This window comes from Kogia breviceps, chromosome 5 (genome assembly GCF_026419965.1).
Source record: "Kogia breviceps isolate mKogBre1 chromosome 5, mKogBre1 haplotype 1, whole genome shotgun sequence".
Taxonomy (NCBI): domain Eukaryota; kingdom Metazoa; phylum Chordata; class Mammalia; order Artiodactyla; family Physeteridae; genus Kogia; species Kogia breviceps.
The window spans coordinates 136,336,133-136,353,888 of record NC_081314.1 but is presented as its reverse complement, the minus strand read 5'-3'; the positions used below and the strand labels follow the sequence as shown (position 1 = coordinate 136,353,888).

General features: G+C 41.6%; 1 protein-coding gene across 5 annotated transcripts in view; it reads left to right on the top strand.

The window, feature by feature from the left end:
* The window catches only part of TIAM1 (TIAM Rac1 associated GEF 1), a 418,422-nt gene that overhangs the window by 293,750 nt on the left and 106,916 nt on the right, over positions 1-17,756 (top strand). For all 5 annotated transcript variants that reach the window (XM_067034989.1, XM_067034986.1, XM_059065645.2 and 2 more), the window contains 2 exons: positions 600-1,047; positions 7,690-7,862. In XM_067034989.1, the coding sequence (XP_066891090.1) occupies positions 600-1,047; positions 7,690-7,862 (621 nt within the window). The remainder of the gene's footprint in view (positions 1-599; positions 1,048-7,689; positions 7,863-17,756) is intronic.

Genomic DNA, 17,756 nt, shown 5'->3' with positions numbered 1-17,756 from the left:
CCTGCTCCTGGGCTGTGGGTCCTTGCTGGGTGAGTGGGTGAGGTGGCACACTAGTTATCTTTTTAGTCACCAGATTATAGAATAGACTCCTCACTAGGCCCTTTGTTTAAAAAAAAAAAAAAAAGTTATCAGTAAAGACTTCATTATCCCTTGGAACCCCCTACCTCTGGAATAACTCATCAGCCAGCAGCATTTCCTGGAGCTCCAGGCAGGCTGATGAGGGTGAGGGTGCCGAGCTCACTGAGCAGGGCAGTGAGAGCATCTCCATAGCTGATTTGCCGATTACCTAATTACCTAAGTCAGGTAATTGATAGGTTTTTGGAAATCTTGCTTGCTTTTTAAGAAAGCTTTTCTTGAACATTCCAAATTGTTGGCATTCATACCGGGGCAGCTTCATGGTTTTCCTGAGCTGCTCTGCAGGCAAGTTGGGTTGGTGCGGGTCAGGGGGTTGAGGAGTAATTGGTCCAGGAGAGGTTGGGAGCAGCCATGCCCTGTAGGTTACCTGCAGCTACACCGCCCCTGGCTGGACCGACAGGAGCCCCTGGGTTACTTCCCTGCATGATGCATGTCTTCTTTTTTCCTCCCTTTTGGCTCCCAAGGATGTTAACGCGGGCGAGGGTAGCGAGTTTGCCGACAGTGGGATCGAAGGGGCCACCACCGACACGGACCTCCTGTCCAGGCGATCCAATGCCACCAACTCCAGCTACTCTCCCCCCACCGGCCGCGCCTTTGTAGGCAGCGACAGCGGCAGCAGCTCCACCGGGGATGCAGCCCGCCAGGGGGTGTACGAGAACTTCCGACGGGAGCTGGAGATGAGCACCACCAACAGCGAGAGCCTGGAGGAGGCGGGCTCGGCGCACAGCGACGAGCAGAGCAGCGGCACCCTAAGCTCCCCGGGCCGGTCCGACATCCTGCTCACGGCCGCGCAGGGCACAGTGCGTAAGGCCGGGGCCCTGGCAGTCAAGAACTTCCTGGTGCACAAGAAGAACAAGAAGGTGGAGTCGGCCACCCGGCGGAAGTGGAAGCAGTATTGGGTGTCCTTGAAAGGTGAGAGAGGGAGCATGCTTCCTGCAGTGCCGGGTGGGTACATCCTGTGCTCCGCGGTGCGCCTGCGCAAATGATGTTTCCCAATTACGTGGAAATTCAACCTTAAAATAAGAAATCTCTATTTCCTATTTTAAATAGGAATTTCTATTTCTGTTTTGCTAATGGCAAAACGTATTTTGTGGTGGTAAGAATACTTAACGTGAGATCTACCTTCTTAGCATATTTTTAGGTGTACGTTACAGTGCTGTTGACTAAGGCACGCAGTTGTACAGCACCCCTAGAACGTAATCATCCTATCTAGCTGAAACTTTATGTCCCTTGATTAGCCACTCCCCATTTTCCTTTCCCACCAATGTTTTATTTTCTTGACTGTTTCACAGTTAAGCTATTGGAGCCTCTCGTCTAGTTTTCTCATGTATACAGCTGGTTCTCCTGACAGTTTGAAAGGCTTGAGTTCCAAAAGAATATTTTTTTGGAATCATTCCAAAACATGTGCCTCCCGAAGTGACTGTTTTGGAGGGAAAAAAATCACTGGTTTGAATCTTATTTGGGGGGTAAAAAATGATGGAATATTGCTAATTTCATAGGGTTCAACCCAGTGCTTAATGGAATGTCTGAGCCATCTATGTTTGTGAAAAAGTCACTGTTTTATGGTCAGACTTTGAATATTTGAGTGTGTGTATATGTATAGACATATATCTATATACATGTATATAGACATCTATATACAATGGTATATCTATATACCATTTGAATATTTGAGTGTGTGTATATGTATAGACATATATCTATATACATGTATATAGATATCTATATACAATGGTATATCTATATACCATTTGAATATTTGAGTGTGTGTATATGTATAGACATATATCTATATACATGTATATAGATATCTATATACAATGGTATATCTATATACCATTTGAATATTTGAGTGTGTGTATATGTATAGACATATCTATATACGTGTATATAGACATCTATATACAATGGTATATCTATATACCATTTGAATTTTGAGTGTGTGTATATGTATAGACATATATCTATATACGTGTATATAGACATCTATATACAATGGTATATCTATATACCATTTGAATATTTGAGTGTGTGTATATGTATAGACATATATCTATATACATGTATATAGACATCTATATACAATGGTATATCTATATACCATTTGAATATTTGAGTGTGTGTATATGTATAGACATATATCTATATACATGTATATAGACATCTATATACAATGGTATATCTATATACCATTTGAATATTTGAGTGTGTGTATATGTATAGACATATCTATATACATGTATATAGACATCTATATACAATGGTATATCTATATACCATTTGAATATTTGAGTGTGTATATGTATAGACATATCTATATACATGTATATAGACATCTATATACAATGGTATATCTATATACCATTTGAATATTTGAGTGTGTGTATATGTATAGACATATATCTATATACATGTATATAGACATCTATATACAATGGTATATCTATATACCATTTGAATATTTGAGTGTGTGTATATGTATAGGTATATATCTATATACATGTATATAGACATCTATATACAATGGTATATCTATATACCATTTGAATATTTGAGTGTGTGTATATGTATAGACATATATCTATATACATGTATATAGATATCTATACACAATGGTATATCTATATACCATTGTCTTTCTTTTCATTAGTAAGCATAATACATTTAAGTCTTGCTATTCATAATCGCTTTACACACACTTTAGAAGTATGTATACGTATTTTTGCACGTCTGCATATATCTTGGTAGTGTAGAAATTGTAACACATGTGTGAGCTCTGTGTCTTGAAAAGAAAAACACTTCTCAAGACCGCTTAGAATCTTTGACACAAGCTGGATTTGAAGCAGGGTCAGTACATGGCAGGATAGGTTAGACAGGTTAATGAGCATGAAGGATGGATCCAGGAGGAAGCAGCCTGGGCTCGGCTGGCGTGGTGCACCCATGACTCCATCTGATACTGGATTTCACCAGCTGTGGCTGGCGTGGAGCAACCAATCCTAGAGGCATGGAACAGCCTAGAGCTCTGTGTGGTGGTTTAAACCCCCCAGGGCCAAGCAGGGCTTGGGTGGCCCCCGTTACTAATGCTGCCAGCTGTTGCTTCAGTACCTGGTAAATCAGAAAGGGAGCATGTTAATTAGACCATAGGTCTTGCTGCATGTCACTGAGACCCACAATGACAGTGCCTCAGGCAAGACAGAACTTTATTTCCCTTCCATCTAGCAGAGGTGGAGCGTCTAAGAGTGATGGGCTGACTCTTTGCTGTTAAGTCACCCAGAAGCCAGAATTCCTTTTGTCCTTGCTTGACTGTCCCTAGAGCATTGTGTTAGTCTGAATGATTAGGATAGCTCACCAGCGGGTCCAGGTTCCAGCAGAAAAATGGGGGAAGTGGAGGGTGTATCCCTCTGCACTGAGGGTACAACCTGGAAATTGCATCTCTTCTGCTTCCATCACATTGGCCAGAAATGAGTCCAGCCTAGCTGCAAGGGAGGCAGGGACGGGCCCGGCTGAGCACTGGGGTTTCTATTACTGCAGAAGAAAGGGGGTTGTGTGTTTTAGGGAACAACCAGCTGCCCCATAGAGGAGTCTTTCCTCTTGACAGCCAGTGCAGGGTAGCTTCCCCTACTGCCAAGGGCCTGTGTGTCTAACGTTGCTGCATGTTTAGGGTGGGATGCTGTCTTTCTCTTCATGTCTAGTTTTTAAGACTTGCTGGGTTATTTCATCTCGTTGCTGCACTTCCAAGGATGTCTTAGGAAGAGTCAGGTTCTTTCTCATGTCCTTTTCTCATTCGGAAAGTCTACCTTAGTGGTTTCAAAGTTTGAATAGATGTGAAATTCTGGCAGCCATGGTATCTTCTGTGGAAAATCACAGGAATTACTGATATTAAACTTTAAATTTTATTTTCTGTGCTAAATCAACTACCGTAATATAGTCTATATAAAGTGCATATGAAATTTTGAACACACATGGGAAATAGGAACATTGAATTTGAGCAAATTCTATCAGTTTACACATACACACAGCACACTTTGCTTTTAGTTTTCCATTGTGAATTGGGAAAAGTGTATTTGATGTCATGGTTCTGCTTGTGAAACACAGATGTTCGTTCTGTGGGAGCATTTTGGAGAACTGCTACTGTTCTTTCTCACGCGGGACCTGCCTTGGCTTAATTTAGAGGCACTACAAGGTCATGTCTGAGGGGCCCTGCTCTCTGCTCCTCCCCTAAATGTCCACACCACTGGACGCTGCAACCTCTGTTCCCTTTAGTAGCCCATCTTGTTGTTCATTTTGTTAACTAATGCTGAGTTTTTAACAACATGATTAGAAGACCACCTGCAGTCACGGTCACCTGAGATGCTTCCTGGGTTATATCCCTACCTGCCGAATCTCACAGTTTGGAGGTGGGGCCCTGTATTAGTCCCTGTACTAGAGCTGCTATAACAAAGTACCACAGACTGGGTGGCTTAAATAAAAGAACTTTATTTTCTCACAGTCCTGGAGCCTAGAAGTCTTAGATCAAGGTGTCATCAGATTTCGTGTTTTCTGAGGCCTCGCTCCTGGGCTTGCAAATGGCCGTCTTCTTCTAGTATCTTCACATCCTCCCTCTGTACCTGTCTATGTCCAAATACCCTCTTCTTATAAGGACAGCAGTCATATTGGATTAGGGCCCACCCTTATGACCTCGTTTAAATTTAATTACCTCTGTAAAGACCTTATCTCCAAATACAACCATATTCGGAGGCCCTGGGTTAGGACTTTGGCATGGGAACTTGGGGGGATATAATTCAGCCCATGACAGGCCCGGAATTTGTGGTTTAAACAGGCTTCCCAGGTGATTCTTACACTCAATATGAGAATGACACTGTTAGTGGCGTAGAATAAAAATGATTAGGTGATTTTTTACTTGGGACGTGGAAGCGGGGGCTGGTTTGTTTCTGCTGTTCCTTTAGAGAATAAATGATCAAGGGAGGCAAGGTGTGGATGCCCAGCCCACACAGCCTTTAGAGGAGGGAGGCTTCACTTTCTTGGTGACCCAGATCTGAGTGACACTATCTGTCAGGATCCAGGCCCAGAGCACAGAGCTGCCGAGTCCTTTGCTTCTTACTCCTGACAGGTCCCATTATATATTGACAAACTTGGGGCTTGTCCTTGCCACTCAAAGGCAGGGCTTGCTGCTGACTTGGGCTTGGATATGGAGAAATGAAAAGCAGAGTACCTGGGAACCGTAGGCTAGAAAATTCTCCAAAGATTCTTTCACTTTTGACAGAATAATTAATTTTACAAAAAAAGGTTTTATTTAGAATTAATCTCTGGAGTGTCTCCATCCACAACTGAAAAGCATACAGATTATGTTCAAGTGAAGATGAAGGTAAATGAACCTGTTGCCAGGGACCACATGGTTTCCAGATTTGCTGCTTCTCATTAGTCTTAAAATTGGAACATGTAGATAATTGAGTACAAGCTGATTTTTAACCACCCACTGTCACAGGGCATTGTAAACCGAAGTTGAAAAATTATGAAAACAGCAATTTGGGAAGACATAAGATGTTCAGCGTGTGGATGCCCCGTATCAATTATCTATAGGCTTCAGTCTCTGTTCTCAAACTATGGTAAAGCTGTGTTGCTCTTTTTCTGTTAAGGATCTGTTCATCATTAGCGTAATATTATTCCTAAGGATTATTTAGAGCAGGGTTTCTCAACAGAAGGCCTGTTGACATTTTCTGGATAATTCTTTGTCATGAGGGCTGTCCTGGGCATTGTAGGATGTTTAGCAGCATACCTGTCCGCTACTCACCTCCTTCTGTTCCCCACCCCCAAGTTGTGACAAGCAAAAATGTCTCCCGACTTCACCAAAGGTCCCTCATTCAGCAAGATTGCCCCACCTCAGGAACCTCGGATTTGGAGGTAAAGGGCCTCCCCTTTCCACTTCTTTTCTTTTTGTGTCTCTGAATCTATGTTAGCTTAAGACATGGAAAGAGGAGGTATAGATGATTCCGAACGTGACCTCTATGTGTCTGTAAAAACATGAGATCTTCAAAATAACAGGAATTATAAGAAAAATAGGGTTGGGGCAGAACATTCCAGAAGTATATAATTAAATTATATGTAAGCAACTTATTACTACAAAACTTAAAAAAATAGAAAACAAAACCCTACTAAAATTACTCTTATAACATTCCTAATTTCCAACAAGAAATATCACAGAAAACGTACAACCTTAAGAAAAAAAAGTGAATATAACTTGAATGGATTAGAGGAGGAATTGAAACTCCTGAAGTATGGAGACAAGGACAATAGTTATAAAACCATGAAATTCAGGGACACCATGCAGTAGACTTTTAGGCAGAGCTCACCGTCAGGCTGTACGAAGGCAAACACTGTGAAATGAGTGGGCCTCGCGTGCCACCGTGCTGCGTGCTGCTGTGCTGGGGGACATTGCATCCAGCAGCTGTTACGTGCTCTTGTGAAATATTACAGGCTGGGAAAAATCGCCTTTGCGCTCATGTGACTTTTCCATTGATCTCCATCATTCTGTGTTGTCAGTTACAAATTTGCTTTACAGAAGTGCATACTGCAGGCTAGTAGATTGTACTTGGAAGTCTTTGTGATTCACATAAACGGTGGCCCTAGCTTGTGGTAAAGATGTTGAAGGCAGACCAAGTGGCTTATGTTGAAGTTAAAGAGTCAGAAAGCTGGGCCCGGGTTTCCCCTGAAATGATGACTTGAGAGCAAGTGCTCAGTGAGTAATTACTAATAAAGTGCGCCTCACGTGTAGGCCATGACGGAGGGTATCTATTGAGCCCACCTTGCCACAAATGTAGGAAAGGCTCCTATCGCTCCTGTCTCATTTAGTTTTCACAGTATAATTAAGTGTGGACCAGGCCTCTGGCCTCCCCCAGGCCTTCATATGTGTGCCATGCATTTCCTCTTCCAGGAGGGACAAGGACATGGCTGATCTCTAGAAAAGCATTTTATAGAAAAGATCTGAGACTAAAAGTCTGTCATTTCTTTCCTTATCCTGAAAGCAGCTAAAGCCAGTGTTATATTTTGTTTTCTCCAAGGGCATAGTCAAAAAACCCAAAAAATTGTGTTCTCTGGTTGCATATCCTGTGAGACATATTGGGAGGGACTCCAGTGGGACAGAACTGGTGCCGGCCCTCACTCAACGGTGCTTGCTGTTCTGGCCTGAGGAGCTGAATTTACAGCCACCGCTGGCCAGAGGAGCCATCAGACCCCCGTATGCCTGTGAGGATATCTGTCACATTCTAAAACAGGAAGTAACATCTTAAAGAACTTGAGGGCACGAATGACGAAACTGATTTAAGAGTCTTAACACAACATTGTTAATCAACTATACTTCAGTTAAAAAAAAAAAAGTCTCTATCCAAGCCCATCCAAGACTTAGTACAAGCGTGGCCCCATCCTCTTTACTTCCTAGGTTTCACACTCATTTCCAGCCCTTTCCTGGTAACAGGGCACAAGTAACAGTTTCCACTACAGACTTTTTTGTTGCATGAGCACCAGATACTCACGCGGACCCCCATTCTGTTTCCTCAGGGTGCACGCTCTTTTTCTACGAGAGCGATGGTAGGTCTGGAATAGACCACAACAGCATCCCCAAGCATGCCGTCTGGGTGGAGAACAGCATCGTGCAGGCCGTGCCTGAGCACCCCAAGAAGGACTTTGTCTTCTGCCTCAGCAATTCCCTGGGTGATGCCTTCCTTTTTCAGGTTTGTTGGGCTCCTCCTTTGCAGAGCATTTCAAATCTCTTACCAGATACCTCCGTCTCCTGCCCATGTACCTCACGCTGTTTTCCTTCGAGTGGTGGGTTCTATCTTTTGCACATTATAGGAACAAAAAAGATGAATGACAAAATAAATGTCTATACTGAGTTCCAGGAATGATTGAACTCACCCAGAGGCCTCCACAGTGAAGCCCGAGGAGGGGTGTGGGTTGAAGGATTTTTCACTGTAGTCTCGATATCATTTGTGTAGCACTTTAGAGAAAGGATCATGAATTCCTTAATTTAGACATGATTTGAACTGTCAAAATTTTTCATCATAATATGTTCTCTTCTAATATTACTCATAAAGTAAAATCATGACATCCCAGAAATGACTAGCTATACCCAGTTTCTCTTCCTCATCTTTTCAGAACTTTGTACTGAAAGTTCTTGAAGTTTGATGGTTAATTGTATTAAAAAATACCAACCTGCTTATCACTTCAGGGTTAACATTTGCTTCTATAGGGAATCCTTTGAGTTTGGTCAGTTGTGATACACTTTTTGTGGTGTTAGTTAGTTAGGCTTTCTTCATTTATTCCCATAATATGGGAATTCCTCAAGGCTCTATTCCATGCTTCCTATGTGCTATGCACAGTCATATTGAGAATACCAAGAAGATATTTTGGTACAGTTTCTACACTTAAAAATGTTCACATATAATATGGGAGACAGACATTGGAATGAATTGATCTTTATGATGTGGTAAACCTTGACAGTGAATGGTAATGGAAGAGTAGGGATGAACTGAGTGAAATTGACAGTGAGGATATTCCATGCCACAGAGAGAGTTGGAATAAAGGCATGGAAGAGGGTAATAGGTTATTTCACCATGTTTCTGGGTCTGTCCCCTATAGTTATTTGCATTGGGGCAATTAAAGTAGGAAATATAAAGTAGTAATTTTGTTTGTGAACAATCAAAAAGCATGTATTTTTTCTTTCTTTCAATCTATGATGTAAAACACACATACGGAAGAGCGCACAAACATAAATTTATGGCTCAATGAAGTGTCACAAAGTAACCACCACCCAGGACGAGAAACAGGAGGTTCTAGCACCCTACAATCTTACATGAATACATGCAGCTTACTGGTTGAATAGAGTGAACATGTATTATATTATCTAAGCCAGAACACTTTTGTTCATCTGGGAATGTCTTCATTTCTCCTTCATTTTTGAAGATAGTTTTGCTGGATATAGAATTCTTGATTGACAGTCTTCTTTCAGTGCTTTGAAAATGCCACTGTATTGCCGTCTGACCCTCATGGATTCTAATGAGAAATCACCTGTTAATCTTAAGAGGATCCCTTTTATAGCTAAGTTGCTTTGTTCTTGCTACTTTGGGGATTTTATATTTGTCTTTAAACAGTTTGATTATGATATGTTTAAATATTGATTTCTTTCAGTTTATTATACCTAGAATTCATTGAGTTTCTTGTATGTACTGTACCTGTATATACGTGTTTGAATCACATTTGGAAAGTTTTCAGCTGTTACTTTTTCTAATAGTCTTCCTGCTCATGTCTCTTCTCTCTTCTCCTTCTGGGACACCTATTATGTTTAAGTTGGTGTGCTTGATTGTGTCTCATAGATCTCTGAGACTCTGTTCATCTTTCTGTATTCCTTTTTTGTTCTGTTTCTTAGACTGGATAGTCTCAGTTGACCTACTTCAAGTTCACTGATTCTTTTTTTTTTTGCCAGTTCAAATCTGCTCTTGAGGGCTTCCCTGGTGGCGCAGTGGTTGAGAGTCCGCCTGCCGATGCAGGAGACATGGGTTTGTGCCCCGATCCGAGAGGATCCCACATGCCGTGGAGCGGCTGGGCCCGTGAGCCATGGCCGCTGGGCCTGCGCGTCCAGAGCCTGTGCTCCGCAATGGGAGAGGCCACAACAGTGAGAGGCCCGCAAAAAAAAAAAAAAAAAAAAAAAAAAAAAAAAAAATCTGCTCTTGAGCCCCTCTGTTAAATTTTTCACTTCATTTATTCTACATTTTTAACTTTAGAATTTGTTTCTGGTTCTTTTTAAAAGAGAATAATTTTTATTTCACTACTGATATTCTCTAATGATTGGAAAGATTACCTTAAGTGCCCAGAAGTAATAAATCTCTTACTCTTTCCCAAGGACCTCTGTATGTACCTCTTCAGCACTTAGGCAGTTAGTTTACAGCTCTGCCGTAGTCTTCACCTCTGCTTGCACAGAGCCTCAAGATCAGCCTGAGGGGTGAGCACAGGGCCTTCTCAGGGTTTTCTGAGCATGTGTACAGTTCTGTGCATGTATGTGACCTTCTAAATTCTGAGGACTATGGATATCTTACTCCCCAGCTTTTCCTAAAGTTTCTCAGTCAACTCTTTTTTGCCCCAACTGTTATCACAACCTCAGGCAACTGTGATATTAAACAGGTGTCACTGATTGCTTTTTACAAACAGGGCTGGAGTAAAGGGTTGTGTATATGAATGAGTTCTGAGTCAAGTCAAATAGCTACAAGCCCTGTGAATGGGGATTTCTTATGCTGTATTAAACAGGTCAGATAATGACTTTTCTGAGAATGGTGTTTTGGGAGAGCTCCAAACCCATTCTGCCCTCTTCAGTGGCTGTTTGACTGCTGGTTTTCACATGAATGTGGAGATAGAGAGATGATGATGAGAATAGTGCATTAAGATACCCTTATACTTAATACTGTTACTGAGATTCAGCCTTTTTTTTTTTTCAATAAATGCGCCTCAATTAAGTCACAAGACTTAATTTCCAGAGTTCTGAAAAAGTCCATCTTGACAATTTTTGCCAGTGTTGTTATTGCTTTTATGGAGGATCATCTTTTTGAGGTTCTTATTCTCCCATTGCTTCTGATGGACTCATGAGGACACTTTAGAGACTAGACAATTTTAAGAGTTATAGCAGCACTATTAACAATTACGCCAGGATAATAGGCATAAGTTTCAATAGTCCTAGGCTAACTGGGATGTATGGCCACCTTTCCATATGTACATTTGAGTTGACCCCAGTTTGTAGGGATCCTGAGAGGTATTGCTATGAGTATTCATTCTTCTTTCTATGTTCAGGATACATTTGTCCACATTTGTTTTGGTACGTACCTAGGGCTGGCATTGCTGGGTCATGGGATATATGCACACATTCAAGTCTGCTAGATACTGTCAGTTTCCAAAATTATTGAAATAATTTATGCTCCCATCTGCAGCCTAGGAGAATTCTAGTTCTTCCTTATCCTTGTCCACACGTGTTATTGTTAGATTTTTTTTTTTTTTTTTTTTTTTTTTTTTCCGGTACGCGGGCCTCACACTGTTTTGGCCTCTCCCGTTGCAGAGCGCAGGCTCCGGAAGCACAGGCTCAGTGGCCATGGCTTATGGGCCCAGCCGCTCCGTGGCATGTGGGATCTTCCCGGACCGGGGCACGAACCCGTGTCCCCTGCATTGGCAGGCGGATTCTCAACCACTGCGCCACCAGGGAAGCCCTGTCAGATCTTTTTAAAAAAACTATTAGTGTGAAGTTGAGCACATTTTTATGGGTTTAATGACTATTTCAATATCATCTTTTGTGAAGTTTTTATTTCAGTCTCCTGCCTCTTTTTCCATTTAGTTGTCTTTCTTCTCTTGATGATTCTTAGCAGTTTTTAACATATTTTGTATATCATCTCTTTGTTGATTATATGCATTGCAGATATCCTTTTCCATTAGGTGGCTAGCCTTCTACTCTCTTAAAGTTATTCTTTGTTATACCAAAACTTTTAAATTTTAATGTAGTCTCCTTTCTCAAGTCTTCCCTAACGGGTAATGCTTTGTGTATCCTATTAAAAAAATCTACGTGCTCTGTCTCCTGAGAATATTCTTCTATATAACTTATAAACCATTGTGTTTCCAAATCTAGCATAGATTTTTATTAATTAATGGGATATCTTGCAGATGAGGAAATGTTTAACTACTCTAACAATAACAACAATAACATTATTATGATATCAGCAGTTATCTTTTGCTGTGCCCTTATGGTATGCCACTGCCTTGAAAGTGTTTTACAATGTGAATCCACATAATTCTTCCAGAAATCAGTGAGTTAGATTGTGTATCCATATTTTGACTAATTGATGTGGATTGTGTACCCCCTTTTGTGAAGCTAAGGCTTACAAAGGCTAATGATTGGATGTCAAGTCACAGTTACTGAGTGTTGGGGCTGGATTCGAACCAAGCCTCTCTTTTGCCGAAGCCCCTTATTGTCTAAGTATATTATTTATCCCATTACTATTACTACTTACCCTAAGAAGAACATGGGCAAGAATCAGTGATTACAGTTAAAAGTGACGTTTTCTCATTCTTAGAATTAAGCCACTCATAGGGAATATTTCAAAACTGTAACTTGATTTTGGCCATTCTTGCCTCATTATACAGGTTAGATGATGATCTCACTGATTTCAGGATATTCTCTTTTTTTACCTACACACCCATGATGTGAAATCTTTTTGAAAGGACTTTCCTGGCCATAAAATTGCTAATAGAATCTGAATACCCATTAGGTCACATTGAATAAAATTCTTTTGTGGCAACATAGGACCTTATTCATGAAAACCTCTGTGTCCTCTTGTTTTGGTGAAATGTTTATGCTTCTTACGTGGGATAGAGCACAAAATGAACCTTTTCAGAGGAAATTACTGCTCTTTGGGATCCATGAGGGCATTTTCTACCTTCTACTTATTGTAATCCACATGACTCTGGAGGGGCTGAATTTGAAAGGAACCTGTGTGTGTAGGGGGTGAAGCTAAAGCAAGGGAGATCAAGCACGATTATGGAAATAATTTGTAGGTTATTCCAGCCCCAGGGCTCAGTTCAGTGCACACAGTTTCCAGAGCTCGTATGCTTCTGATCTGTTGCTGTTATTCAGATGCGTCCATGGAAAGGAGATTCTTGTTACCAGCAGAAGTAGAAAAGGAGTTCTGTGTGCCGGATGGGGGTGGGAATGGGCATGAATGTTAGAGCAGCTTATGTAGAAGAAGTGCTACCCTGTCTGCAAAGGGAGGCTGTAGCTCCTGCATTTAAACTATTTTAATTAGCGTTCTTCCCTCCAACTGGAAGTCAGAAATAGCACCCATCACCTACAAAGTACTGTTTCCTCTCGGCCCTCTCTTCATCCATTACGGGAGAATGTTACATACAATTCCAAAAAGCTCAGTGACTTTTATGGTAACGTATCCTAATATTAGTTTTAAATTCCTATATTAAATGCCTTGGGAACATAGTGAGCAGGCAGAGTAAGAATGATGCCTGATTGGGTAGAAAGTCATATGCAATTATATATCTAAAGAAGTGTAGAAAATATTATCTCTAAGGGCTCATTGCCTTTCCATAGATGGACCTAGAGTCTGTCATACAGAGTGAAGTAAGTCAGAAGGAGAAAAACAAATATGGTATGCTAATACATATATATGGAATCTAAGAAAAAAAATGTCATGAAGAGCCTAGGGGTAGGACGGGAATAAAACACAGACCTACTAGAGCATGGCCTTGAGGATATGGGGAGGGGGAGGGGTAAGCTGTGACGAAGTGAGAGTGGCAGGGACATATACACACTACCAAACGTAGGGTGGATAGCTAGTGGGAAGCATCTCATAGCACAGGGAGATCAGCTCGGTGGTTTGTGACCACACAGAGGGGTGGGATAGGGAGGGAGACACAAGAGGGAAGAGATATGGGAACATATGTATATGTATAACTGATTCACTTTGTTGTAAAGCAGAAACTAACACACCATTGTAAAGCAATTATACTCCAATAAAGATGTTAAAAAAAAAGAATATCACCTGTATGAGGCTACAGCATGCATATATATATATATAAATATATATATATAAATATATATATATATTTTGCTGATCCCAAACTCCTGATTTTTATAGCATGCATATTTTAAAAAGACCCTTTTAAAAGAAGAATAGTATTAGTATCTTTATGTTGAGTTGGGGATTGAATGCGGTAATGCAAGTCAGGTATCTGATAGCAAATGCTCAATACATGTTATAGTTAGCATTTTAATTATAAGAAAAAGAGATTAGTTCCCCAAGTATCTTTACAGAAGTTGAGTGTGGCTTCTCTGTGAAAAGTCTAAGGCTTTGAGTTTTATCATGCTCTGGGGAATTATCTTCAAGTGCCCCATCTGGTTCTATGTGTCAGACTCGATGAAGGTCATTGGCATAGGCCCTGGACAAGGGCAGCCAGATTAGGAAAAAAATCTGGAAATCCTCTTTCACAAGGAGCGCCAAGTGGACTTGGTAGATTTTGGAAAGGATTTAGTATCTTGGACTTCAGCAGATTAACATCCAGCCTCCCTCGTAAGGTAGGCGCCATCTCTGCAAGGCCCCCGACAGCTGGTCAGCCTGGACAGCTGATCAGCTTCCATCCCTGGGAAGCTCCCAGCTCTTTAACCACCTACTTTGTTAGTTGGCTCCAAGTTCTAGAAAGTTCTTCGCCATGTTGAGATAATACGTTCTTTCCGGTGACTTTTGCCATTTCCCTTTGCTTCCATGTTCTCCCCCAGGGTTTAAAGAAAGCCTTTCCCGCTTATTCTTTCTCATAACCTTCTAAATACTTGAAAACAGCTCTCATTTCCCTCCACCATGTCTCCTGTTTAGGTCTCCCTGCTTGAGGTTTCCGAGCCAGTCTCCCTGTGATTCAGTTCCTCTCCTTGACGTTCTCTCTTGTAATCGTGTTCCAGAACCTGACACCCTGTCAGCTTCCGCCCTGTGCCGCGTGCATTTCGGTTCCTGTTCCTCTCATTTCCTCCATGATGCTGGTGTCGATTCCTTAATTTATTCGAAACCACAACAAACGGATGACTCATACTCAGCTTGTGGTCTATCCAACCCTCAGCATCAAGGTCTTCTCCATCTTATTTTAATAGATTTTTTTGAAAAGTCCAAATGCAGAACTTAGATTTACCTCTTTGAAATTTTATCTTTGCGGTTTTCGTCCATCTAATGAAATCATCTAGTATCTTAATTTGATCTTCCCTGATGTTTATATCCCTCCTAACTTAGAGTTATCTACAGATATGACAAATTCAACGTTTGATTTCTGTATTCTCATTGTTAAGTGTTGACTCGGTCTCTTAGCTAAGTCCTGTTTTCTCATCACTGCAGATCACTTCCCTGCCTCTCGCCAGCCACCTTGGAAATATTTACCTTTGGTTTTGGCATAAGTTGGTTGTGTAGAAGGGTCACCGATGGCGTGCGTGGAACTCCAGGTCAAATTTTTTAATCTCTGTAAAGAATTGGACTCAACCCAGATCATCTTGTCAGCACCATTCTGGTGGCTCAATCTCATGCCATCTAGTGAAAGAAATAGCAGATATGACCCACGAGCCATAGACTCAAGTTCAAGAGCTCCTTAGGGTATCCTATTAATGCCGCATTTGGGATAGAGGATCAGAGAGCTCCCTGAAGGGGAGAGAGTGAATGGGGTCCCTCCTGGACCCTGCCCATTCCCAGTACCAGAGGGGGCCTTTTCAGAGGATGAGGTGCCATTGGCCCTGCTCTAAGGAGAGGTATGGATGTTGAAGTGCAAAATGACACACAGGGCTGGTAATGGTTTGCAGTGCACGCCCTGCTATTAGTGTGTTCAGAGGTTTCTCCACATATGTTAAAAGTACAGTGCCAAGATATAATTGTGGCTTAGATTTTTTTTTTTTTTTTTTTTTTTTTTTTTTTTTTTTTTGTGGTATGCAGGCCTCACTGTTGTGGCCTCTCCCGTTGCGGAGCACAGGCTCCGGACGCGCAGGCTCAGCGGCCATGGCTCACGGGCCCAGCCGCTCCGTGGCACGTGGGATCCTCCCAGACCGGGGCACGAACCCGTGTCGCCTGCATTGGCAGGCGGAGTCTCAACCATTGCGCCACCAGGGAAGCCCTGTGGCTTAGATTTTAACATATAATTTGTATACTGTTATGTATCATCCAAATAATGTTACTAACAGTATTCCTCTTCCTTTTTACAATATTTTAAATTTGTAATTAGGTCAGTATGAACAGATAGCTTCATTTATTTATTTATGTATGTAATTGAAGTATAGTTGATTTACAATGTTGTATTTGTTTCAGGTGTACGACAAAGTGACTCAGTTATAGATATATATTCTTTTTCAGATTCTTTTCCATTATAGTTTATTACAAGATGTCGAATGTAATTCCCTGTGCAACATAGTAGGAGCTGGTTGTTTATCTAATTTATATGTAATAGTTTGTATCTGCTAATCCCAAACTCCTACTTTATCCCCCGCCCCCTGCTCCTTTCCCCTTTGATAACCATGAGTTTGTTTTCTATGTCTTTGAGTCTGTTTCTGTTTTGAACACACAGTTTTAAATAATTAACCTTAATTAAAAGAATTAAAGTGAAATTCTCTTCCCATACTTCCTTACCCTCTCTTCCAGTCCTCACTCCCTTAAGCAACTGTACCCCACTATTTTAACTGGTTGTTTTTTCTGTTGTTTTGTTTTGCTTGTTTGCTTTTTCTTGCATTTACCCTCATTTCTCATCAATATGCTTATACTGTTACTGACCAGGATTCTTGGACTCCTTAATCAACAGAAATTGGTAAGAGGCCAGATGAGAAGTTCTGGCCAGGCTTTACTGGGACTCGAGCTGCAGCATGAGGGAGAGAAACAAGTAACAGTTTCCTTTGCTCACTTTTTGAAGGGGGGCAAGCTTGACCCTTAAATGGGGTGAGGGTGGGGATGGATTGGTGGGTCGGGCAGGAGGGGTGGTTTGCCCAGCCCCTTGGTGGTGCTATGCGCAGGGATCATCACAGCACCCTGCTTTTGCTCCTGACCCCTCAAAAGTGGCAGTTGGGTTTTTTGGTCTTTTTGTATCTTATTGTTCATAATTTGCTACAACTGTACCTGTATGCAGTTATTTTTAGTCCCTTCTAGTTCCTTTGTATTCTATTGCTGGTGGAGATGTTTGTCCAGGTGCAAGCGATGCAGCAAAGGGTCCCAGGTCCCAGCCCCTCTCAATACTATTTCTTAACTGACCTTAGACATTAACTGCTGATTTTCTGTTATGATAGATGAATATCTAGCTGTATTATATACACATTCTCCTTTCCTCATCTTCTCTATGGTTACATGAAAATTTGGGGTTAAGTCGCTAGTCCCTGTTACGCTGTTTCGATGTCACCGTGCTGTATGACCATATAAAAATAGTATTAGCTGCTGAGCCAAATAGTGTACTATCATTTTATTTCCTTTCTTGAACATTTTGGTTTTTTTGCCCGTAGTTAATGATTATCTTTTATTTTTCCTGCTTAATTTGCTTACTTCTGCTTACTTCACAATATTTTCTAAATCTCCGGTTCATTACATAGTTGATTAGTACTGTTTTTTTTCCCCTGGAGCCTGCCCTCCCCTGGCCCTTTATCCTCCTGCTTCAGTCTTGTCTCTCTCTAGGCCTCATGCGTAACAGTCACCGCGGTAACTCAACCATGTGCTCTGGTGTCTGCCTTTTATGCTGGAGGCTTTCATCGCATGTCTGGCGACCCTTAGTTGTCTGACCACATTTAAGTATGAGATACCAGAGAAGTGCTTGGATCTCCTCCGTGCACATTGTCGTCTACTGGGGGCCGTGACAGCACGAGCGGATTGGGAGCCCTTTTGTGGAGGGGGTCCAGTTGATAATATTTGTTGGCCTTTTCTGGGGGCTACTCAGCTTTGCCGTGGCCACTCACTGGGTCAGGTTTCCACGTATTCCTTTGTTTGCAGTACACAGTTCCTTTTTGTGTGTCTGGCTTCCTGGAGTGTGGAGCCTCTCTTATTCTTGAAAGAGTTCACCTGGGGTGGGTGAGAGGTGGGGAGGTAAGG